General features: G+C 45.1%; 1 protein-coding gene and 1 long non-coding RNA gene across 3 annotated transcripts in view; one reads left to right on the top strand and one right to left on the bottom strand.

The window, feature by feature from the left end:
- The first annotated feature begins 2761 nt into the window (after window positions 1–2761).
- The window catches only part of STRIP2 (striatin interacting protein 2), a 51134-nt gene continuing 30296 nt past the window's right edge, over window positions 2762–23599 (top strand). The window contains exons 1-13 of one of the 2 annotated variants that reach the window (XM_078059551.1): window positions 2763–2968; window positions 9479–9548; window positions 12334–12408; window positions 13424–13558; window positions 14917–15037; window positions 16025–16093; window positions 16292–16398; window positions 17130–17257; window positions 18376–18579; window positions 19847–20082; window positions 20346–20411; window positions 21199–21262; window positions 22189–22260. In XM_078059551.1, the coding sequence (XP_077915677.1) occupies window positions 2840–2968; window positions 9479–9548; window positions 12334–12408; window positions 13424–13558; window positions 14917–15037; window positions 16025–16093; window positions 16292–16398; window positions 17130–17257; window positions 18376–18579; window positions 19847–20082; window positions 20346–20411; window positions 21199–21262; window positions 22189–22260 (1476 nt within the window). In that variant the 5' untranslated portion in view covers window positions 2763–2839. Of the gene's footprint in view, window positions 2969–9478; window positions 9549–12333; window positions 12409–13423; window positions 13559–14916; window positions 15038–16024; window positions 16094–16291; window positions 16399–17129; window positions 17258–18375; window positions 18580–19846; window positions 20083–20345; window positions 20412–21198; window positions 21263–22188; window positions 22261–23599 lie in introns of both variants that reach the window. The other variant, XM_078059552.1, reaches the window with a different exon arrangement.
- The window catches only part of LOC118533861 (uncharacterized), a 112827-nt gene continuing 95490 nt past the window's right edge, over window positions 6263–23599 (bottom strand). The window contains exons 3-4 of the long non-coding RNA XR_013442871.1: window positions 15948–16109; window positions 6263–6664 (exon numbers count right to left, since the gene is read on the bottom strand). This is a non-coding gene — a long non-coding RNA (uncharacterized LOC118533861). The remainder of the gene's footprint in view (window positions 6665–15947; window positions 16110–23599) is intronic.

The following is a 23599-nucleotide window of genomic DNA, read 5'->3' on the forward strand; positions in this document are numbered from 1 at the left end:
TGGGCCTATAAGGAGCAGACAAATGTCTGGCCTTTACTGTCTCCCATTCCACTGGGTTTTGGAAAAGATAATGGATTGAGGTCTCTTGTGTTGATTCTTTGCAATCTCCCTAACACCAGTTTTTCCAACCCCTTCTCTGAAAGTGAAGTCAGATGGGGCTCCAGGCTCAGCAATTGGCTTCGCATAGAGGCCAGAGGAGACTTGAAAGCTGTCCTCAGTCCTACTCCCATTTGAAGCCGGTCTGAGGCTTTGTTCCTTTGCCCAAGGAATAGACTGGAAAAGGAACAAAGCTTCAAAACTGGCCACTCCTATCTGCCACCACTGTTTGAGAATCCTGCTGATTGACTAGGCTCACAAAAGAAATACGAAGTTCTGGGCCTGTCAATCCTAGAACTCTGATTGTTAGGAGGATAGGAATTGGGAAGAGGAAGACAGAATAATTAATTCTTTTATTAAGAAACGCCAATGGGCTGTGCTGTGGCAGGTTTACCACACTGCAGCAGTGATGAGCTAGGCGTGGGTTGTGAATTTGAAAGCAGAGTGTGAATCTTAGAGTTTAACAAATATTACCCTGAAAAAAATTCCAAAATCAAATAGTTTAGGCCTTGAGCCATGGACTTCCTTGGAAATTCACATCAATTCAATTCTGTTAAACCAGTAGGTCTCAACTGCAGAAGATTTTGCTCCTCAGGGAACATTTTGCAATATCTGGAGACACTTTTGGTTGTCACAACTTGGGGAGGTTACTAATACTGACATCTAGTATGGAGAGGTCAGGGATTCCTACACGCATGGGACAGCTCCTTACAACAAATAACTTTTCAGTCAGTATTACAGAAACCCTGTGTTAAACATACACATACGAGGTTCACAAAATGAACAAAACTTGGCCTTACTTTGAAGGAACTTATATTCAGGTTGCGGGGGATGGGAGAGGAAAGGGAAAATGGTTGGGTGGATACAGTAAGGAGATGTTGGGAATAGAAGAGAAAGGAACTGAGAAAGCTCCAAGGAGTTCTCTTTTTCAACTCTGCCTTGATCTGTCACCTACTGACTAGCACAGCAAAGTACGAGGGAGAGATATGGTTAAGAAAGAAACAGAGTTGGGGTGCCTGGTTCACTTAGTCGGTGGCACATGCAACTCTTGATCTCAAGATTGTAAGTTCGAGCTCCACATTAGGTGTAGAGATTACTTAAAAATAAAATTAAAAAAAAAATATTATTAAGAGGGCGCCTGGGTGGCTCAGTTGGTTAAGCGACTGCCTTCGGCTCAGGTCATGATCCTGGAGTCCCTGGATCGAGTCCCGCATCGGGCTCCCTGCTCGGCAGGGAGTCTGCTTCGTCCTCTGACCCTATCCCCTCTCATGTGTTCTCTCTCTCTCATTCTCTCTCTCTCAAAATAAATAAATAAAATCTTTAAAAAAAAAATATTATTAAGAAAAGAGAGCTGTTCCTAAGATATAGGAAGGGGGAATAATTCCTTTCAGCCTCTTACTTTGGGGATATAGTAGAAAATATAAGAATTTTGAATCCAAGCAGACTTGGTATGACTCCAACACAGCCTGAGTGGGCTGAGAAGGGTCAAAGGAAGGCTTTCTGGAAGAGGAGGTAATAACGAAATAGAATCTTCACGGAACAATAGAAGTTAGCACTTAGAAGAGCAGAAAGTTTTTTCCAGAGAGAAAGAACTGCAAAGACACTGAGACAAGATAGAATATGATACCTTGGGAACTGCAAGGAGTAATCTCTTGAGTCCTGGTTTTCTCAACAGTAATACAAGATTAGTGAAAACAACCTGTCAGAGTGAAATACCATGTGGTATCTGGAAAGTGTCTAGTGCAATGCCTGGAACAAAGTGGTAACTCAACAATTCCCCCAATCCCACCCATTTTGTTCCACCCATGCCCCTCAGGGTGCTTGTTTGGGACTTCTAATTACCAACTGGTAATTTAAGCTGTCTGGACAGCTTAAATATTTACTGTAAACCGCTTTTTATATAAATTCAGAGCGGCAGACGACACAGCCTCCTTTGTATCGAGCCCTTAGGAAGGATCTTAGAGGAATGAAGGAAAGGACTGGGGAGCAGGTGGGGGCTTGCTCTCCATTCAGCATTTCTCCCTAGCTCACACCTGAGGAAGGTGCCCCACTTCAGAGGAGAAAGATGACCAGGAGCAGCTCTGAAGGGCGCCAGCAATTTCAGCGAAGTGAAAACGCCCCACCCGACCCCTCAACCCACCATCTCCCAGCCAAGCCCTCACTCCGGGCGGGAGGAGCTCTCAGAGAGCGGGTCCCTGGTTTCCTGCGGTGTCCCTGGCTACCCGGCGTTGCCACGCCTCCCCTGCGACTGACACGGGACTTGGGGCTTAATGCGGGAGCTGGGATAGAGGTCCATGGTAATGGGGAAAGGGAGACTGCAGTGGAGCAGGAGGCGGAGACTAGAGCTCCCCAAAAAGGTCGCTATTTGGGAGGGGGTGAGTGCTGAGTGGGAAGCAAAAAGATAACCTGCCAGAACTCAAGGCCCAGAATTCGGGAGGTGGAGCCCGGAGCCTACCCCGGAGCCTAAGACTACCAGCCATGCCACAGGACTTAACAAAAACAAAAACAAAAACAAAAAAAAAAAAGGGAGGGGGGAAATCCCGTGAATGAGCCCCGCCCCCCGCCTCCTCCAAGTCCCGCTTGGAGCCGTCGAACAACCAATTGCGCTGCGGGGCGGGGCTGCGGGGCGCGACCACAGCCAATAGCTGTTGAGGGGGCGGGGCCTGGCTCCCGGCGCGCGGTGGTCGGGTCGCCCCGGGCAGAGAGCGCGGAGCCGCGGAGGGGAGCCGCTGACTAGGGCCGCATGGAGGACCCCGCGGCGCCCGGGGCCGGGAGCTCGTCCACCAATAGCAACGGCAACGGCGGCGGCAAAGGGAAGCAGGCGGCGCCCAAGGGCCGGGAAGCGTTCAGAAGCCAGCGGCGGGAGTCGGAGGTGAGGAAACCGGAGAGCTTCAGTTGGGGCCGGGAGACGCCAGCGGGCTGGAAGCGGTGGCTAAGGTGATTCGGCCCGGTCCCCCTCCCCTTCCGGAGCCCCCGGTGCGCTCGGGGTCGCCCCTTGGAGCGGGCACCTGCGGGGTCCGCAGCAGCCTGGACTCTGGGCTCTGCAGCCCCTGATCCCTCTCTGCCAGTCTCCTGCCGCGGGTCGCGGGCTTCATCGCCTTCTGGCCTCTCCTCTGGGGGCGCGAAGATGTAGCGCGATATCGAGTATACCTGATACTTTTCAAATATGTATCTCACTTAATCTCAGCAGCCCCTTGAAGTGGGGATTCGTGTTTTAGATTTACGGGGGAAACGGGCGCCGCGGGGAGGTTAAGTGACTGGCCTGAGGGATGGGGGGGGCCCCCGAGCTCCGCCGCAGTGGAGAGGGGCGGGCGTGTGGGCAGCCGCCCCCCCAGCCCCGGGCTAGCGATCGGATCCAGATGTGCCCAGTGACTTCTGCGCTTCCCCTTCCCCCCGAGTGTTGTTGGCAGGCTCTTTAGGGAGTGCCTTCCACGGACCTCAGGACCCCTACCAGTAAGAGTTAATGAGACAGGATTCAGGCAGGGGCTGTACAGGAGGGAGTGGATGGAACTGTCCAGGATACAAACCCACAGATAGGAATATGAATGTTTGGGTCACTTCTTCTGAAAAGAAATGCTAACTAGGAGGATGAAAGGAGTGAATTATTAGTCCCCTACCCCCTCATCCAGCCAGTTTCCATCAACTAGCCAAGAGTAGAATTGGATGTGAGTGGGGATCAGGAGAATAGACCACACACACACACACACACACACACACAGAATAGACCACAAACTGTCAGATGTGGAAGGATCTGTAGAGATCATCTGTTTTAGCCCCTTGTTTTACAGAAGTAAGAGACAGAAGTAACTTGCCCAGGAGCATACATCTGGCACAGTGGCCAGGAGCACCAAGCTTTGAAGTCAGTCAGATCCGGTTTTGAATCCTAGCCCTACCATTTACTGTGTGACTTTTGGCAAATTGCCAAACCTCTCTGAGCTCATTTCTTCATCTGTAAAATGAGGTTAATACTACCTACCTCAGAAGGTTGTGATAAAGCCAAGTGAGATAACTGAATGTCAAATGTTTAATTCAGTTCAGGCACAGGGCATGTAATTGGTCGGCACATATAGTAGCTCACAGGGCCAGAGCTGGTACTAGAAGCCAGGTCTAACTTGTCCCAGCAATGGTTTACCATTTGAAGTATATCACAGTTTCCAAAGGGATTTCATATATGTTTTCCATTTTGATACAGACAAGGAGGAATCCATCACATTTTCTAAAAAAGAGAAGTGGAGGAGATGAAAAGACTGGCCCAGAGTCATACCACCTTTCAGAGGCAGAGATCAGCTTTACTGTCTTGCTAGCTAGATTAGGGTTCTGTCCACATCATCTCCTTCCCTGCCTCAATATGAATCTGGCCTTTTATTTTATTTTATTTTATTTATTTAAGATTCATTTATTTATTTTAGAGAGAGAGAATCCCCAAGCAGACTCCCTGCTGAGCATGGAGCCCCATGCAGGGCTCTATCCCATAACACATGAGATCACCACTGGAGAGGAACCCAAGAGATGGATACTCAACCCAGGCACCCCTGAATCTGGCGTTTTAGGGCACCCTGTGCCTCATTCCCCCATAGAGACATTGTTCTTGCTTAAATGTATTTTTGGGGGGGAGATGGTGGGTCATTCATTGATTCAAAAATTATTGAGTCCTTCCTACATGCCCAGCACTGTTTAGGTGTTAGGAATACAGTGGTGAACAAGACAAGGTCTTTGCTCTGTGGAGCAAACATTCTAGTCAGGGTAGAGAGACAGACAATATGCAAGTAAATAAAATAATTGGTTTCAGAATGAAAGCAATTTGGGGGGAATTAAAACTGAAGTAGGAGGGGTGCCTGGGTGGCTCAGATGGTTGAGCAGCTGCCTTCGGCTCCAGTTGTGATCTCCACGTCCTGGGATCGAGCCCCATGTCAGGCTCCCAGCTCAGTTTGCAGCTTCTCCTCCCTCTCTTCTCCCTCTCCCTCTGCCTCTCCCCTTGCTTGTGCTCTCTCTGTCTTTCTCTCTCTCTAATGAATAAATAAAACCTTAAAAAAAAAAAAAAAAGGATGTAGGAGGCCTTTTCCCTGCCTATCAAGTCTTCCTTCAAGAAAAGGACTCTGATAGTACTTTCCTTTTGCCAGTGAATTCAGTATCCAGAGGCTCAGAGCTTTCCACCTGCCCCACAGTTTTACCTCCTGGTTGTCTGCAGCTGCACTTTTTATGCTTGGAAATGGACAACTGCAGTGATCCTCTCCATCTGGGCTCATTGCCTGCCAAAAGGCTGGCTGGAAAGATTAGCTTTCCTCCACCTTCCACTGCAGCAGGAAAGCTGCTTTTTACCTGTCAGTACATTCCCTATCACCACAACACTCAGGTGCCAGACTTAGATGACTATCTGCCTTTCCTTCCTTCCCTCCGTTTGCTTTCCTGTGGAATACAGTCCTCAGAGGAGATGGTTTTGTTTTTGTCTTTCCCCCTGACCTCTTGTGCTTCTAAAGGATTACTGGAAGAGAATTACTGTTGGCGCGATTCAAGAGAGCGTCCTCATCCATCATTGTGTTTGTAAGGGATGCTAGTTGACCTACCCTCTCCGAGTGGCTTAGTGTATGAACATCCCAAGGAAAATAGGAAGCTAGAGAATAATTGTTTACTTAATAAGAAGATTCTTTTTTTTAAAGATTTATTTATTTGAGAGAGAGAGAGCATGCATGGGCGAGCACAAACTGAGTGGCAGAGGGAGAGAGAGAATCCACAGGCAGACATCCCACTGAGCGCAGAGCCTGATGCAGGGCTCCACATGGGGCTGGATCCCAGGACCCTGAGATCACTACCTGAGCCGAAACCAAGAGTTGGTGGTTTAACTGACTGAGCCTCCCAAGCACCCCTTAATAAGAAGATTCTTAACCAAATAATTCACCTCAGGCCTCTTTAGCCAGATCCCTTTGTTTAATTGGTTTCCAAAGTCCTTCACAAAGTTTTACTGGTTTGTGGCAAATTGAGGAAAATTTGGGGCATTAAAGTGAATTTTTCATAAAATGTAGTTCAGTACAATATATTTAAAGGATGTATGCAATTTGGGGTACCTGGCTGGCTCAGTTGGTAGAGCATGCAAACTTTTGATCTCTGGATCATTAGTTCAAGTCCCATGTTGGGTGTAGAGCTTACTTAATAAATAAATAAAGGATTATGCAATTTATTATTTTTTTTACTAGACTTTTTACTTTAGAGTGATTTTAGGTTTACAGAGATGTTGCAGAGATGGTACAGAGGGCTCTTGTACCCCTTGCTCAGTTTCCCCTGATGTCAGCTCCTCAGGTTTCCACAGTGCCTTTGTCTAAACTATGGAAGCAACATTGGTCCTTTGACTGATGCAAGGCTGTGTCCCTCAGGCGTCCTTCTCAGGCCCCAGTTATTTTGAGCCTGCTGTGGGCTGTGAGAATTTCTCAGTGAGCCTCCTTCATTCAGGGTCTGACATAAGGTGAGATTCTGGCCTTTCAGGTAGAAGACCGCAGAGGTGACTGTCCTTCTGGTCACATCATAGCAGGGAACATGTGACATCTTGTCACTGGGATGCTGGCTCTTGGCTCTGCTGAAGGATGTATGCAATTTAAAACAGTGTTTTTCAAACATAGGGGGTAATCTGTGAGTTGATACCAACATTTTTTTAAAGAAATAGAATAATAGAAAATATCTACATCACATATAGTAATAGTGATACTATTTTGTTAAACTTTGGTCCAGTTTTGTGTGTGTGTGTTGGGACGTAATGTAGAGTTTATTTATTCTTTGATTTACAATCCAAAAACTTTGAAAAACATGCTGTTAATGACTCTTTTATTCTAATATTGTGTCCTCATTTGGGGAGTATTAAACTATCCTTTTTTGAAATACATATTTTAAAAAAGTTTTTAAGTCTCTACTTATCAGAACTACCTAATGTCATTCCCACCCTCCACCTTTTTTTTTTTTTTTTTTTGTCTCTGTAACCTGGAAGTATTTGGAAAGCTTTGCTATAGTGGATTTAAATATGATTTGCATTGATGGCAGTGTAAATTGATAAAGTGGTTTTGGAAAACAACTTGTCATATACAAAGAACCATACAAGTATTCATTCATAAGGTTTGATGCAATTCATTTCCTTTTCAAGAATCTATCCTTAGTTGAAAAAAAAGAATCTATCCTTAGGAAAGTTCCTAAATATGAAAAAAATTATAAGTGTATCACAGCTTCATACATATAGTAAAAAAAAAAAATTTAAAAACAACTTAAATGTTCAACAATAGAGAACTGGTTAAGAAAACCAGTTATCTGTCCACTTAGCTGTACACTAAGCTGTTTAAAATGATAGTCATGATAATATGAGAATAATGCCTTTATAATATAATATTAAAATTTTAAGTACAGTAGGTAAAGTTCAAAGTAGTATAACCGGGCGCCTGGGTGGCTAAGTCGGTTAAGCATCTGCCTTCAGCTCAGGTCATGATCCCAGGACCCTGAGATGAGTCCCACATCCGCCTCCCTGCTCAGCCAGGAGTCTGCTTCTCCCTCTCCCTCTACCCCTCCCCTCTGCTCCAGTACTCTCTCTCTCTCTCTCTCAAATAAGTAAATAAAATCTAAAAAAAATAACAAACAAACAACAAAGTACTGTAACCATCTACATAGTACTACCAAGTGCTGGGTAGTGTGCTAAATGCTTTTTCTCTATTAACTCATTGAGTCCTTATAATGACCCTATGAATTATCTTCATTTTACAGATAAGAAAACTGAGCACTTCGTTTCCAATAATTCCCTGGTACCAATTCAGTTCTGACACTATCTGTAGTTAGCACAGACCCCACAAGTTAAGGGCTTAGTCTCATAAGACAGTCCCCATTTCAGATGCCAGCCACACCTGGGGCCCCCAGGCTACATGCACTTCTACCTGGCCAACTGTAAATTCAGAGGTTCCATGACCACCCCTACCCCTAACCCCGCCATCCCCAGATTCCATAATTTGCTACAGTGACTCACAGAATTTAAAAAACTGTTCTGCTTATGATTACAATTTTGTTATACAGGATACAACTCAAGAATAGCCAAATGAAGAAAGGCAAAGAAGAAGGTATGGGGGTGAGATGGTGCAGAGATTGAACGCCCTCTAGGTTTCACCCTTCTAGCACTTTGGTGTACCCAAACCTCATTGTTTTAGGGCTTTTATGGAGTTTCATTACCTAGGCATGGTTGATTAAACCGTTGGCCACTGTTTGAACTCAATCATCAGCTTCCTCCCCTCTCTGGGTGTGGGGCGAGCTCTGAAACTCTTAAAGGCTCACCAGGAGTCACCTCATTAGCATAAACTCAAGTATTGTTGACTGGGGCTTATGAATTACACTTCTATCAGGAAATTTCAGAGGTTTTAGGAGCTCTGTGCCTGGAACGGGGTCAAAGACCAAATACATTTTTTATACCACACTGAGGCACAGACAGGTTAAGTGACTTGCTCAAGATTTCAATATGTGATAGCTGAGATTCAAAAATTTTTAAATTTATATATACTAATGTATGCTGGTAGGAAATAACTCCAAAATGCTTAAAGAGATTAGGGGGTGGGATCACATTAAAATATTTTTATATAATATTATAAATTTATACATACAACATCATAGGAAATCTAGCTTTAAAACAACTTGGAGTAGGGGCGCCTGGGTGGCTCAGTCGTTAAGCGTCTGCCTTCGGCTCAGGTCATGATCCCAGGGTCCTGGGATCGAGCCCCGCATGGGGCTCCCTGCTCAGTGAAAAGCCTGCTTCTCTCTCTCCCACTCCCCCTGCTTGTGTTCCCTCTCTCGCTGTCGCTCTGTCAAATAAATAAAATCTTTAAAAAAAAAAAAAAGTTGGAGTAGAAATACTACCTTATTTGACAATCCTAAAGTTGTGGAACACTAGAGCTGAGGGACTTTTTTTTTTTTTTTTTTTTAATAGATGAACTATGATCCAAAAAACGAGATTTGCCCAAAATCATACAGTGGGTTAATGACATAGCTGAAATTAGAATCCAGCTCACCTCTTTTGTTTTAGTTCATCTCATTGTTCTAGAAATCAGCCACATGCTCTCCAGGTCCATGTTCATGTAGGTCAGATACAAGCACAGATTGCGTAGCTTTCATACCTGGTCACAAGCCTACCCTTTACCCAGATTTTCTGATTTTATATAGGAACCTTCAGCCCTGCCCTGCACTGAGCCTTGGATTTTGGCTTGGAGGAGGGTACCTCTTGGATTAAAGGCCCAGATGGGACTCTCCTAGCTGCCTCCCTGATCTAACGCCTCTAAGAGAAGAAGAAGAGAGTATAATGAGTATTAAATGAGAGTATAATATCCTTTTTCATTCCTTTTCCCAAGTTACTGCAAAGTCTTCTCCATTACAGGGCTCTGTGGACTGCCCCACTCTGGAATTTGAGTATGGAGATGCAGATGGGCACCCAGCAGAGTTGTCAGGTATGAGGTAGGGATGGTCTGTGGAGAGTGGAAGGATAGCCAGGAGGAGAGGGCAGGGGTCTGTGATCTGCCCTGGCAGCTTGTCTGTTCTCCACATTCCCTCTTCTCTCCAACCTCCCGCAGTAAATATGTTTGTTTTCACATTTCTCTCTGTGAATTCTCCTTTGGCTACAGTATTCTTCACTTTTATTCTATCACTCTTTTCTGCTCATCCTTCTTTATTCTCTTTTGGTGCACTCTCAAATTTGTTTTCTTTCCACCTTTTCCCTATTCCTCCTGTTTCTTTTCCCATATCCACTCATATCTCTGCATGCATGCCCCCTTCTTTCTGCCACCCTCTCCCTCTCTCTCTCTGTCTGGGTTTTAGCTTAGGCTAAGTGTGATCTCCTCACACTAAGAGCCTCCATGCTACACGTGCTATGAATGCCAGTTATTAATAAATGAGCTTTGGGTGGCGATGGTATGAAAATTAAATATTCCGTCACATGGAAGTGACACTTTGAGACATGCTTTTTCAGAGAAAAGAGACAAGGACTTTTAACGAAGTTCTCGTGAATAAGCACAGGGAATAAATTTGTGATGAGTGACAGAGAGAGAGCTGAGTTTAATAACCAACAAAGGATTAGAATTCCAAATAATATAAATATATTTCATATGTGTATATGTGTGCGTGTATGTGTGTGTAGAAAGAGAGAAGAGAGAAGAACAACCCAATAGACAAATAGTCAAAGAATATGAATAGGAATTCAGAGAATAGAAAACCATATGGTCAATAAATATATGAAAAGATGTTCAACTACATTAGTAAATGAGGAAAAGCAAATTAAAATAATGAGGTATTATTTCACATCCATCGGATTGCAAAGCTTAAAAGCCTGAAGTTGGTGAGGGTGCAGAGAAATGAGTACTTTTATACACTGCTTGGCATGAGGGAGCAGAATATAAAATTGGAAAGCAATTTGGTCATATCTAGCAAAGTTGAAGATGCATGCATAATGACACAGTGACTCTAGATGTACACTTTGGGCGCAAGAAAACATGTATAAACATGTTTATTTGTGGCCATTGTGAAAAATTTAAAACCACTCAGGGGAATGGATAAACTGTAGCGTATCAATATAGTAGGCTACCCACTTAGCCGTTAGAATAGTTGATCTATATCAATATGTTTCAGTATCAATAAATGTTAAAAACGTAGTGTTGAGAGTGAAAGAAGCAGCGACAAAATAATTTATACATGCATCCAAATACTGCTTAAACACACAAACCTAAAAGATATTTCTGGGAAGTCTAGTTGCACACTTGATTAAGAACAGTGTCAGTTAAGTAAATGGATGTGTTCAGTACACTGTCATGTAAAAAACTATTGAAAGACATACTAAGGATTGTTCCTAAGAAAAATAATATATATAATATCCTGTTTGGATAGAAGCTTTCAAACACAACAATGTCATGTTGTTTACAGGTATATACATATGCAGGAAAAGTAGAAAAACAGGCATGTAAAGGATACACATCAATATCATTAAAATGGTTAAATCTCGAGAGGGGAATAAGACTGGGGAGGAAAAGGAAACTTTAGATGTCTGAAGTAAATATAACAAGTGTAAACGTTTGTTTAATCTAGGTAGAAGATATACGGGTATCTTATGTATTCTGTATCTGTCTATGAAAATTCATGACCTAAAATTTAAAAATAAAAACAAAAATATTTTAGTACCTAACAGCCTTGCTCCCTTTTCTGACTGGGTTCATGCTGTGCTCTTAAAAAACATGCATGCACACTACCCACTGAGCACTGAAGAATATCAGAGTCAGAGATGGGATTTGCTTCTGGTCAATCCAGGATTCTGGAACTCAGGACTCAAAAGCCCTGGCTCCCAGACAAGGTGTTTCTCAACCATTAGACAGCTGGCTGGAACGTAAGTGAATTTCTCTTTGTGAATTATCTACGACCTAGTTAAATTTCCAGCAAGGGTCTGTTACAGAGTTTTGAGGAAATCTGTTCTGTCACCTATTGACTTCTCAACTTCAATTCTTCATCCTCTGTAAGATGAGGGTACTTCCTGGTATAATGTTCTGGCGTGTGTGTGTGTGTAGCAAAGGCATTTTTATTTCTCATAAACTCTCTGCATTTTGTATTCAGAGGCTATTGTTAACAAAGTTAGGTTTTCTTGGGCATAAGCAGCCCTTTGGCAACAATAGCTGCTTCTATGTTGTTTGATGCTGTGTCTAGCTGGGTGGCCATGGGCAGGAACCTAAACTTCTATACCCTTTGAGGAAACTCAGCAGGGAGAGAATGAACTGGCTCCAACCCCAAAGGGCCATCTAACACATACTCTCCAGCCTTTACTCTGGTTCCTTGAATAGCACAAGGATCTTGCCTCTAAATTTCAGGCATTGTGTTGCCCCTCTCTTCCCTAGAGACAGGATAGTTTCAGTCTGGGTTGACAAGCAGAAGGGGTTGCAGCCCTAAGAAACAGGATTGATGACAGTAAGCCCTTTCTGCTCCATCCCTTCTCCTGGCCCTCACCAGCGTTGAAGACTGCCTTCTCTGCTGTAGCAGCCAGCTGGCAGGAGGAGGACAGGTTTGATGGTTTAATCACCCAGGGACACAAGTGGCTATTTTTAACTGCTCCGAAAGGGAGGAAGCTGGCTCTGGATTGAATTGGACACAGGAATGTGTTGGAAGCATTAGCTCTTTCATGCCACCCTCTCCACCCCAGGCCCCTTCTGTAAGGGTCTGTTGAATGTTTGTGACTCTGTCCTATCTTTCCTAACACAGAATTATATAGCTACACTGAAAACCTGGAATTCACCACTAACAGGAGGTGCTTTGAAGAAGATTTCAAGACTCAAGGTGATCCCAGATTCTTATTCATAGAGACCTTCTTTCCTCCCCCACACCCCATGATATCCCAGCCTGATCTAGAAAAAGCCCAAAACAAAGTATGATTCTTCTTCATCCTCTCCATAACCACTTCTCTATCCCTTCTTCCATATGGGACACAGAGTTTCCTATAGCTCAAGTGGAGAGGCCATGGAATGGAAGCAGGAAAAGCCTGAGCTCGGTCCCTTTCACTGATATAAAGGGCCCAGAGAACAGAGGGATGGGAACTGGGCTGGTGCCCTGCTGCCTGATTGAACTCTGTGCCTAGTGTAGTCCTTGACTTTAACATTCAATCCCTGCCTCCAACTCTGCCTCACTCCTAATTGCATCTAATAATAATTCCATGTGTCCACACTGATCCTCTCAGACCTCCATCTCCTTACTTGGTCAGTGAATTCAGTTTGCAGCTCAACAGATGTGTGGTGAGAACTGTTTTGTGAGATGCAGGGGGCAGGGCTGAAAGTGAATTTGCAGAATCTTCAAAGAGATTACAGTCCAGTGGCAGAGGGGAGGTGTGTACATCACAAAACTCACTGAGGCCAAAAGGAAAGTGGTAAGTATCATAAGAGAAGTAAAAGGTATCTTGGGGGGATTGGAGGCAGGGTAGTATCTTGGGGGACAGAGCTTCTGGCTGGAGCATTAGTGGGAAAGAGGTAATTTAGTATTGGATCTGTAATGATGAATAGGAATTGGATATGTAGGGAGAGAGGGAACTCCTTGAAGAGGCAGAGAGATAGGACAGAATAGGCTCTGTGTGGAGAATAAAGGGGATATGGAGGAAGATGAGGCTGCAGAGTGGATTCAGCCAGACCTTTGGGGGTCCTTTACTTTTCCAATCTCTTATTCTTTCTCAGCTAAATAAAGAAAGCTTTTGAAGAGAAGAATTTGTTGGGGGCGGGGATCAGAGATGGGTATGTTATCAGGAGCCTTTCCAGGAAGGGGAGGCAAAAGCTGACACTGGATCTGTATGGCCTTCTTTCCCCAGTGCAGGGCAAGGAGTGGCTGGAGTTGGAGGAAGATGCCCAGAAGGCCTATGTGATGGGACTCCTGGACCGACTGGAGGTGGTCAGTAGGGAACGGCGACTGAAGGTGGCCCGGGCTGTTCTGTACCTGGCCCAAGGCGAGTGGCCACCTTTGCCAGCTTGAGATGGGTGAAAACTAGGGAGAGAAATGTTGTTATCAGGACTAGGATGAGGCAAGCAATGCTAAGAAAGCAAGGTCCCTGCCTCTCAAGGACAGATCTTGTCAAGTGCTAGGAGTAACCTGATGCTTATAAGGAAGTTAAGGAGATGGTGGGGGTACTATCTTGGATCCCTTGGAATTGGCCTTTATCTTGCCAGGCATGGCAAGATTTCTTATAAGGTTCTTTTTTCCTTCATGTGGGCTATAATCATATGTGGAGATTTAGTAAGAGAGTCAGTGTGGCTAGAGTTGATGTACCACCAGCTGAGCATGGAGGCTTCTTTCTTCAGCTGTGGCACTGACCTCCACTGAGGGGAGGTAGTGTGGTGCCACAGATTCACACATGGACCTTCTGCGTTATTTCTCCTTAGCATTTAGAGAGTTCAAGCCAGGATAGCAGCAGGAGCGGATGCAGTGTGTAAATGGGATCAGAACTCAGTGAGATTAATAGAGAAAACCTTCCCAGAAGAGACCTATTAGCCAGGTGTTGGAAAGAGAAATGAGATAACCTAACTGGAATAGTAAAAATATGCCCTGAGATCATAATAAGAGGACTATTGGCAGAACCAACTAGCTGGGAGCTAAAACAACAACAACAACAAACAAACAAACAAACAAACTATAAAAGAAAATAATAAATGGATAGGAATGAGAGTGGTAAAGGGAAGACGACAGCAAACAAGGCCGTGCCTAACCATATCTCTCGGGTCTGGTGCTCTGGCCAACTTCCAACTGCTAGTACCTTTAACTTTTTACCTGAGGGCTTTCTCTGCAGTCCATATAGGGTAGCCAGGAAGTGCTAGGGAATTAATGTGCTCCCCTAGTCCAGTAGCACTGATCAATGAATGACAGGAGGTAGTGGATGAATAGCCCAATTACCTCACCCTTCTTGGGTGGGATGATTCTGAGGGTGTAAAACATATACTGTTTCCCAGAGCTTCCCCCAACCTGAGTTCAGCTCCTTAGCTGCCTTTTCTTCCCTATCTCACTTCCCCACTTCTCTGCTAATGGTTCCTGGGATCATCTCCCAAATAAACTGCTTGCATTTGAATCCTCTCTGGATCTGCTTCCCAGGGAACTCAAACTTAAGACAGGCCAGTGATAAGCACATTGGACCTGACTCTGGAGACTGTTTCTCCTCTTTCCTGCCTCATTCAAGGAAGTTCTAGAGGGCCCTTGCCGTACTTTGTCAGCCTAATTGTTGGGCAAGGTGTTGGAAGATAGACTTAAGATCATGGGGCAGGGTGGAAAGAACTGGGTACCCCTCAATCCATATGACACTGTCTGGTTCTTTAGGCACTTTTGGGGAATGTGATTCGGAGGTCGATGTGCTACACTGGTCCAGGTACAACTGCTTCCTGCTCTATCAGATGGGGACCTTCTCAGCCTTCTTGGAGCTACTCCACATGGAAATCGAGTGAGAAACCTTAGGGGAGAGCCGGCCTAGACAACCCCCTTCCTTGAAGTGTGCCTCATGTCCTATGCTGATTCCCTCACTATAGAGACCTCTGTGGGAGCAGGGTCTATTCACACCTCAGCCCAAAGCTTACTGACAGTTCCCCTCTATCCAGCCATGCTCTCTGATAGTCTGTCCTCTCCGCTGAGGTTGGGCTCATCAACAGCTTTTGCCCCACTTACAACTTCAGTCCTGGGCTTCAGGGTCCTATCCTAGGTGGGTTCCCTTTATATCTAAACACCTTCTCAACTCAGCCTAACTCTGGAATCCGTGAAGGAGACTGTTCTACCTGAGAACATGACCCAAGAGGGACAGGACCAACTTCTGTTGCTGTGCCCAGTTCTTTCCCTCATAGGTCATAGCTCTAGAGGTGGCCTTATCTGCTGCTACCACTATAGTGATCCCTCATTTTATCTCATGCCTATTACCCAGGAGTTTAAAGAGGGCAGATTGAAAGGGTTGCTTAGGGGCGCCTGGGTGGCTCAGTTGTTAGGCGTCTGCCTTCGGCTCAAGTCATGATCTCAGGGTCCTGGAATTGAGCCCCGCATCGGGCTCCCTGCTCCGCAGGAAGCCTGCTTCTCCCTCTTCTGCTTCCACTGCTTGTGTTCCCTCTCTCGCTGTCTCTCTCTCTTTCCATCAAATAAATAAATAAAATCTTTAAAAAAAAAAAAGGGTTGCTTAGCATCTATTTTATGTTCAGCACAGTGCTAGGCACAGTGTGGATTATAAGTGGAGGGGTTATCAGAGATCCTGCCCTTGCCCATCTTCACCACAGATAAAGGTTTACTGAGGTGGCAAAGGACTTCAGTGGGCTCCTTTACCTTAGACCAATTTCTTTTAGCTACATAGCCAGGGAATAGCAGGTGCTCACATTTATGTATATAAGTAGGGACACAGGGTGTAAAGAGGCCTTATGAGTTCCTGTTCTCTCCCTCCTCCCCATGGCAGCAACAGCCAGGCCTGTAGCAGTGCTCTTCGGAAACCAGCCATCTCCATTGCTGATAGCACAGAGCTCAGGTAAGTTGAGCTGGCCCTGGGAATAGAAGAAGGGATCGTTAACAATGGGTTACCCTTTGCCCAAGTCCCAGACATACCCAGACTACTGGTAGTTGCTAATTCCACTGGGTCGGGCTCCCACAGAGATCATCCCCAAGGTCTCCGACTACAGGCTGGGAGCTGCTTTGGGAACCTCTTGTAACCCTTCTATAACCCTAGGGTGCTGCTGAGTGTCATGTACCTATTGGTGGAAAATATCCGCCTGGAGCGAGAGACAGACTCCTGCCGGTGGAGGACAGCACGGGAGACCTTCCGCACTGAATTGAGTAAGAAGTGGCACTTGAGGAAGGGTAGGGATAAGGTGCTGATGGTGGAGGGGAAGCATAGCTTTGCGCATCTGCAGAGAAGAGACAAATAGCTTTTCCTTCCTTCCTTCCTTTCTCCCTCCCTCCTTTCCTTCATTCCTCCCTTCCTCTTTCCAAATTAGCATCCATTCTTTTAGGGCAGAGACACTGCGTGGCAGGCGTGAGGACCTGGCTTAACTTCCCTTGTGTCTATGAGTTAGTACCAATCATGTGTCATTTCTGTGCCTTGATTTCCTTGGTTATAAAATGGAAATAGCCATCCATCTCCCATTTCATCATCAATCTCACATGAAAAAATGAGTTGAATCGCCTTGAAAATATTGATGTCGTCATCGCACAGGGATAAGATATGAAGGCCTATGGGATTTTTAAAATATATTAGACTGATGTGGGAAAGTGAGTTGTGATCTATGAAATGCATTTAGTCCTTCGGCCAGAAAGGAACATCTTTATTACTATTACTTCTAGTTTGGTATCCACCCTCAAGCTTGGGAGCTAAGCCATTTTACTTCCATGGCCTCCCTTCCTGCCCCTTCCCTCTGGGGATTCTCTAAGCCTCCTTCTAAGGAACAGTACTCAAATTCTTGGAGGAGGTAAGAGCCTTCCTCACTGCATCCAGAAGCAGGGTTAAAGGGGTAGGGTTTCAGCACTCTCATCCTCACTTTCTCACTTCTCTCTCTCCTCTTCCCCAGGCTTCTCCATGCATAATGAGGAACCTTTTGCCCTTTTGCTTTTCTCCATGGTTACCAAGTTCTGCAGCGGCCTGGCTCCCCATTTCCCCATAAAGAAGGTCCTGCTTTTGCTCTGGAAGGTGGTCATGGTAAGTGGCTGATCCACCCCCCTCCTACCCACGCCCATCTCATCAGATCAGCAGTGCCCCTCTGCCACCTCACTTTCTTCTAGTCTGATTCCAGGAGACTGGAGCTAGGCAGAAGAATAGGGAGAGCAGCTGTTAGCCAATGGAGAGAAATCATATGTTCTGTGTCACAGCAGATTACCCAATTCTTTTGGACTGACAGGAGATGTCACTCTATGAGTTAGGGTGTCATTGCACCTTCCCATGATAGAGCTGACATTTCATGGAAAGAATACTGGTTGAGAGTTGGGAGATCTAGCCTCTGCTGATACCGAGGAACCTCAGGCAACAGTCTCTGCCTCAATTTTTCTAGCTATAAAATGGGATTTACTGCCTGCCCTCCATCCAGATAAACAGAGGATTTGCTTTAAAAAAAAATGAAGTCCTGGGGCACCTGGGTGGCTCAGTCAGTTAAGTGTCCAACTCTTAATTTTGGCTCAGGTCATGAGCTTAGGGTCGTGGGATCGAGCCTTGCGTTGGACTCTGCGCTCAGTGGAGTATCTGCTTCTCTCCCTCTTTCTCTCTCTCTCCTTCTGTCCCTCCCCCTGCTCACATTCTCTCTCTAAAATAAATAAATAAGTCTTTAAAAAAATGAAGTCCTTTTAAGTGTATGGTTACAGCTTTGTTACTAATTATTAAATCTGACCCTTCACCTCTGGCTCCCACCCCACAGGACTGCCTGAACAACATACCCTCCAGAGCAAGCTTCATAGGGGGGAACTACCTTTTGACTGCAGAAGAAATTGAGTGACTCGGGCTTTATAGCATCTGGTTGTACTCCTTAAAAAGGGGACACAGTTTCCCTTTTTTTTTTTCTCCAGTGGAAGCCCCCAGAAGTCCCTTTCCTAATTTCTGGTGATGTTTCCAGCCCTGAGTCAGTAAATAATGCTTTATCCTGACCCCTGAGCTCCTAAGACTGGGGATAGTAACTACATTTGTCCCTTCCTGTTTTATTACTTCTTAGTTAAGAAGGGAGTACAAGGGGACTGGAGAGTGTGGCTCTTCCTCTCCGTTCACATTTCCCTGACCTTGTTCCCTCTGACTTCCCTCTTTTCCTCTCCTCTGCCCCTTTTATACCGTAGTTTACCCTTGGTGGATTTGAGCATCTACAGGTTCTCAAAGTACAGAAGCGGGCAGAATTGGGCCTGCCTCCACTGGCTGAAGACAGTATCCAGGTGGTGAAGAGCATGCGTGCTGCCTCCCCGCCCTCTTACACCCTCGACCTGGGGGAGTCTCAGCTGGCACCACCACCCTCTAAGCTGCGAGGCCGCCGTGGTTCTCGAAGGGTATGAACTAAAGCAGACAGTGGTGTTTTGATACTAGTAGGCCAAAAATTAAGATTCCAAGCTACTCTGGATGTGGTAGGAAAGGGCAGTAAATGACGAGGCTCATCCTACCTCTGATTGGCCTTGTGACCAACCTGAAACCTTGGAGTCTGTACTTTGGCCGCTGTCTCCCAACTCCAGAAGGCTCCCAGGCTATCATGATGTAACACTGTTCATATTACATCATAGATCCATATCTTGCTACAGGGTCATTGGCCCAGACCTGGTATGCCTCGAGTTATCCTGGCCAACAGTTAGGGCATAATCCTGGAGATAGGGACCCAGATCACCTGAACAGGGCTCCCAGCAAATCCACGTGCATGGGGTAAGGCGCTTTATCATTATATTGATAGCAAGAAGGTTTACTCTGAGCCAGCCATGCTCTTGTCTGGCCCTGGAACCAGAGGCTTACATTTAGGAGGTGACTGATTAGTGTTCTAGGTATAATCTGCATCCCTGGAAAGGTCAGAATGACAGGTTGCACTGAGACTTGACCATGTACCCACAAACTCACCTCCCTGAAATACCTGAGTTCACCAATTACAGGTGACCAGACAGTCATGTTCAGTAATCTAGTCTACATAATCTGCAATGTGATTTTTTTTAACCTTTATTTTTTGTTTTATAAAGTAATGCTTACTCATTGTACAAAATTTGGAACAAATATAAAAATGTGAAGAAGGGAGGAAAAAAGAAAATCACCTACAAGCTTAATAAACCAGAGGCAGTCACTGTTAACTTTTTGGCCTATTTCTGTCCAATCTTTTTTTCTTCGACAAGATTTAAAATTCCAAACTTGCTTCCCTCTGCCTAGCAGCAAGCCTCTGTCCTCCTCTTCCTCAGTCAGCCAGCTGGTGTAAGCTCACAGAAGGCAAATTAATTGAATGTTCACCTAAGCAGAGCATAATAAGGAAGGAAAGTGCTGGCAAAAAAACCAAAACAAAAACAAAAAACCCATGCTTTTTGAAAGCTAAGTACCTGACTTTGGGATTATGTATGCTTTGTTCCCCAGCCATAGGCTTGGTTGCCTGAGAGGTGCTTGTCCTGGGATTGGGCCTGGTGGATATACTAGGGTTAAGGTGGGGAAGGGGATATTCTTACAAGAGCTGGGTTGTTACTCCATGTATCCTAAAGTCTAGTAGCTTATGGGTAGAGGGTGACCTCAGACAAGGATGCTCAGAGTGAGATCTCTGTACACCTTCTCTCCACCCTCCCAACCCCCGCCCAGCAACTCCTCACTAAGCAGGACAGCCTGGACATCTACAATGAAAGAGATCTCTTTAAGACTGAGGAACCAGCCACAGAGGAGGAAGAGGAGTCTGCTGGTGATGGAGAACGAACCTTGGATGGAGAATTAGACCTGCTAGAGCAAGATCCTCTGGTGCCACCTCCACCCTCACAGGCATCCCTTTCTGCTGAGCGGGTGGCCTTTCCCAAGGGCCTACCCTGGGCCCCAAAGGTCAGGTAGGTTTGATAACTCCAGGAACCCTGAATTTTGGGATTAGAATCACTGAAAGCCCAGGGTGCAGTGGTCTACATGTTCAAGTCTCAGTAAGCTGGGCTAGAAGTCAGAACTCCTGGGTTTGAAGTTTCCTCTGTTAGCTGTTATCTTCCCCCACTGCTCTAATCCTCCAATCAAAAGGTTAGGAGTCCAGAAAGGTTCTGTCTCTCAAGGTTTGCTTTTTTTTTTTCCTTTTCTGGGAATTGTCTCTCCACTGTCCTCTCAGACAGAAGGACATTGAGCACTTCTTGGAGATGAGCAGGAACAAATTCATCGGATTCACTCTGGGGCAGTAAGTGACTAGATGGTCAGAACTGGCTATAGAGTGGTTCTTAGGGGGCCAGACGAGTGGGTGGCTGGAATGAGAGATGTTGCCTGGTAGTTATGGTGTAACCTAGAGCCACTATGGGCATCTGCTAGTGACTCTGGGCTGGTGCCATGGAATTTTTTTCCTTCCAGTTTCTAGAAGAACTCTTATGTTCTTAGCCAGGTGTAGGACCTTGAGTGACAAGTCATTTCCCTCTTGGGCTTCATTTCTTCATGAGAGTGTTGGATTAGATGGTCCCTAGGGGTCCTTCCTGTTTTAATAGGCCCGAATTTTGTGAAGAAGCAACATGGTCAGAACAGATCCAGTCTTCCCCCATATCTCCTCCCTCATGAATTCCTCACACTGGCTGGCCTTTACAAAATGGAGAAGGCCTTGTTCCCGTGTTTCACTGTAGTTGGGCTACATGCCCTTTTAAGGAACCTACCACTCCCTGACAAAGTAAATCCCCAAAAGACTATACAAAAGTCCTAATTTTCAGGAACACTTCTGTGTGGCATTGTTCTTTTTGTGTCCTGAAGCAATAATGGGGGACATGGAGGCTTGCAGAGAAAAATCCAGAATACCGCATGTTGAAAGTGGCATGGTCCATGTAACTCCAGGGGATATAAGTAGTTCTCTATAGTTTTTTTAAATTTAAATTCAATTAGTTAACATATAATATATTATTAGTTTCAGAGATAGAAGTCAGTGATTCATCAGTAGTTCTCTATAGTTTTGATGCTTATGATCTGGTATATCTCTCATTTCACAGGGACACAGATACCTTGGTTGGATTACCCAGGCCCATCCACGAGAGTGTGAAGACTCTAAAGCAGGTGACCAGGGCGGGCTCTCAGTCTTCAGGGATAGGGAGCCATCATTCAAGTTTGATTACCAAAATCCTGGTTATTGGCTCTTCTACCAGACACATTCTGTATTTCCCCTGCAGGCATTTTGGCCAAAGAGGAAGAAATTAGGTCTTCTTATTTAACCATTTTCCTACATTCAGATAGATGAAAAAGTTATCCTTTCTTCCTCTCATGCCTTTTTCCTCCTCCTACCCTTCTTTCTCTCTTTCTCATCCTCGCTTCCTTTCCTCTCACTTCTTTCTCCCTATAAGGCCACCAACTTCCAAAGGCCCAGGATTAGTAGCAGTCCTCTCTGCATCCAAAGTATATACGAGCACAAAGAGTAAAAATAGTCATCTCTTGCACAGACCCTGAACTCTCCCTCAACCCATCATCACTCCATACACATGCACACAGGCATACTCACACGCAGCAAAACTCTCAGGGTAGTGGTCCAGGGACATGGACCTGTTCTTCACTTCCCCTTGCCCTTTGGTTGAAGGTAAATACTTAAGTATTTCTGCTCTTCAACAAATACGGGAACATAGAATAAACAGAAACACTGTATATGAAGCACGGGCTCAATGTTAAGGGTACAAAGGTAAATAAGACTCCTACCTTCAAAGAGTTCATGTTCTATTTGGGGTGACAAACCATATACAGGACATTTCCTTATCATTAAGGAAGATAAGCAAGAGGCTGGTACATATGTAATTGGGGCCTTCAGTATCTTTTTCTTTTTCTTTTTTTTAAGTAATCTCTACATCCAACTTGGGGTTCAGACTCACAATCCCAAGATCAAGAGTCGTACATTCTTCAGACTGAGCCATCTAGGTGCCCTCCCTTTTTTTTTAATTAAAAAAAAATTTTTTTTAGTAACCTCAGCCTCTTAATTGATATCTTTTCTTCCCCAGCACAAGTATATCTCCATTGCAGATGTTCAGATCAAGAATGAAGAGGATCTGGAGAAATGCCCCATGTCTTTGGTGAGTCAAGGGGGTCCTGCCCAGGAGAAAGGCAGGAGGAAATCTATCTGCAGTGCTATCACAGAGCATATGTACATGCTGTTGGGCTCTTATGATGTGCCAAGCAAGGCCAGGTCCCTACTTTCATGATACATTAGAGTTAGAGAAAAAAGAAAAGAAGTAATTAAGGAAACAAGACTATTGAGAATGGGAGATACAATGAAGAAAATTTAAATAGGATGACATGATAGAGGCATCTATCATGTAGGACACTACTGTCAATTAGGCAGTCAGGATAGGTGGACCTCTGAGAAGGTGAGAGTTAAGCTAAAATGTGAGGTACAAGAAGGAGCTGGCCATAGGAATATTGGGGGAGAGAGCACTCTAGGCAGAGGGAATAGCTTTAACAAGGGTAAGAGCCAGCTTGGAGTAGTAGGGGTAGTGAATGAAGGCCTGTGGCTGGAACACAGGGGTGAGGGATGGGGTTGTATGAGATGGAGTCAGGGAGGTGGCCTGGGGCCACTTTACAAAGGACGTGTAAGCAAAGATAGGGATTGTGAAGTTGTTTCACAATACGGAAGTAAGCCCTTGGAGATTTTAAGCGGGGGGAGTGACATGATCTGATTTATATTTTCTTTTTTTTTTTTTTTTAAACATTTTATTTTATTTTATTTTATTTTATTTTTAAGATTTTATTTATTTATTTGAGAGAGAGAGAATGAGAGACAGCATGAGAGGGAGGAGGGTCAGAGGGAGAAGCAGACTCCCCGCTGAGCAGGGAGCCCGATGCGGGACTCGATCCTGGAACTCCAGGATCATGACCTGAGCCGAAGGCAGTCGCCCAACCAACTGAGCCACCCAGGCGTCCCCTGATTTATATTTTCAAAAGCCACTGGCTGCTGTGTAAAGACTTTACCAGAAAAGAGTAGAAGCAGGGTGAAACATGGGGAGTTCTGTTTCATCAAGAGTTCTATTTTGGTCATACTCAGTTTTAGATATCCTTTAGGCAGCCATGCACATGAGCAGCCATGCAATTGAATATATAAGTCTAGAGTTCTAAGAGAGGACTGGCCTAGAGAAATAAATTTGGGAGCTGTTGGCTTAGTGGACAGTGTTAAAAGCCATAGAACTGGCTGAGATAACCCAGGGAGGGAATAGAGATAGAGGATGGGACCCCGGACAAAGCCTTGGGGCACACCAGTTGTGTTGAGGGTGGGATGAATCAGGAAAGGAGCCAGAAAAGAAGAGTAAGAGAAACACTCAGTGAGGTGGGAGAGAATGTGGGAGATTATGATACTATTAAAGCTAAGAAAAATTTTTTCAGGAAGGGAGTGATCAGCTGTGTCAAGTGCTGCTGATA

This window comes from Halichoerus grypus, chromosome 12, assembly GCF_964656455.1.
Source record: "Halichoerus grypus chromosome 12, mHalGry1.hap1.1, whole genome shotgun sequence".
Taxonomy (NCBI): Eukaryota; Metazoa; Chordata; class Mammalia; order Carnivora; family Phocidae; genus Halichoerus; species Halichoerus grypus.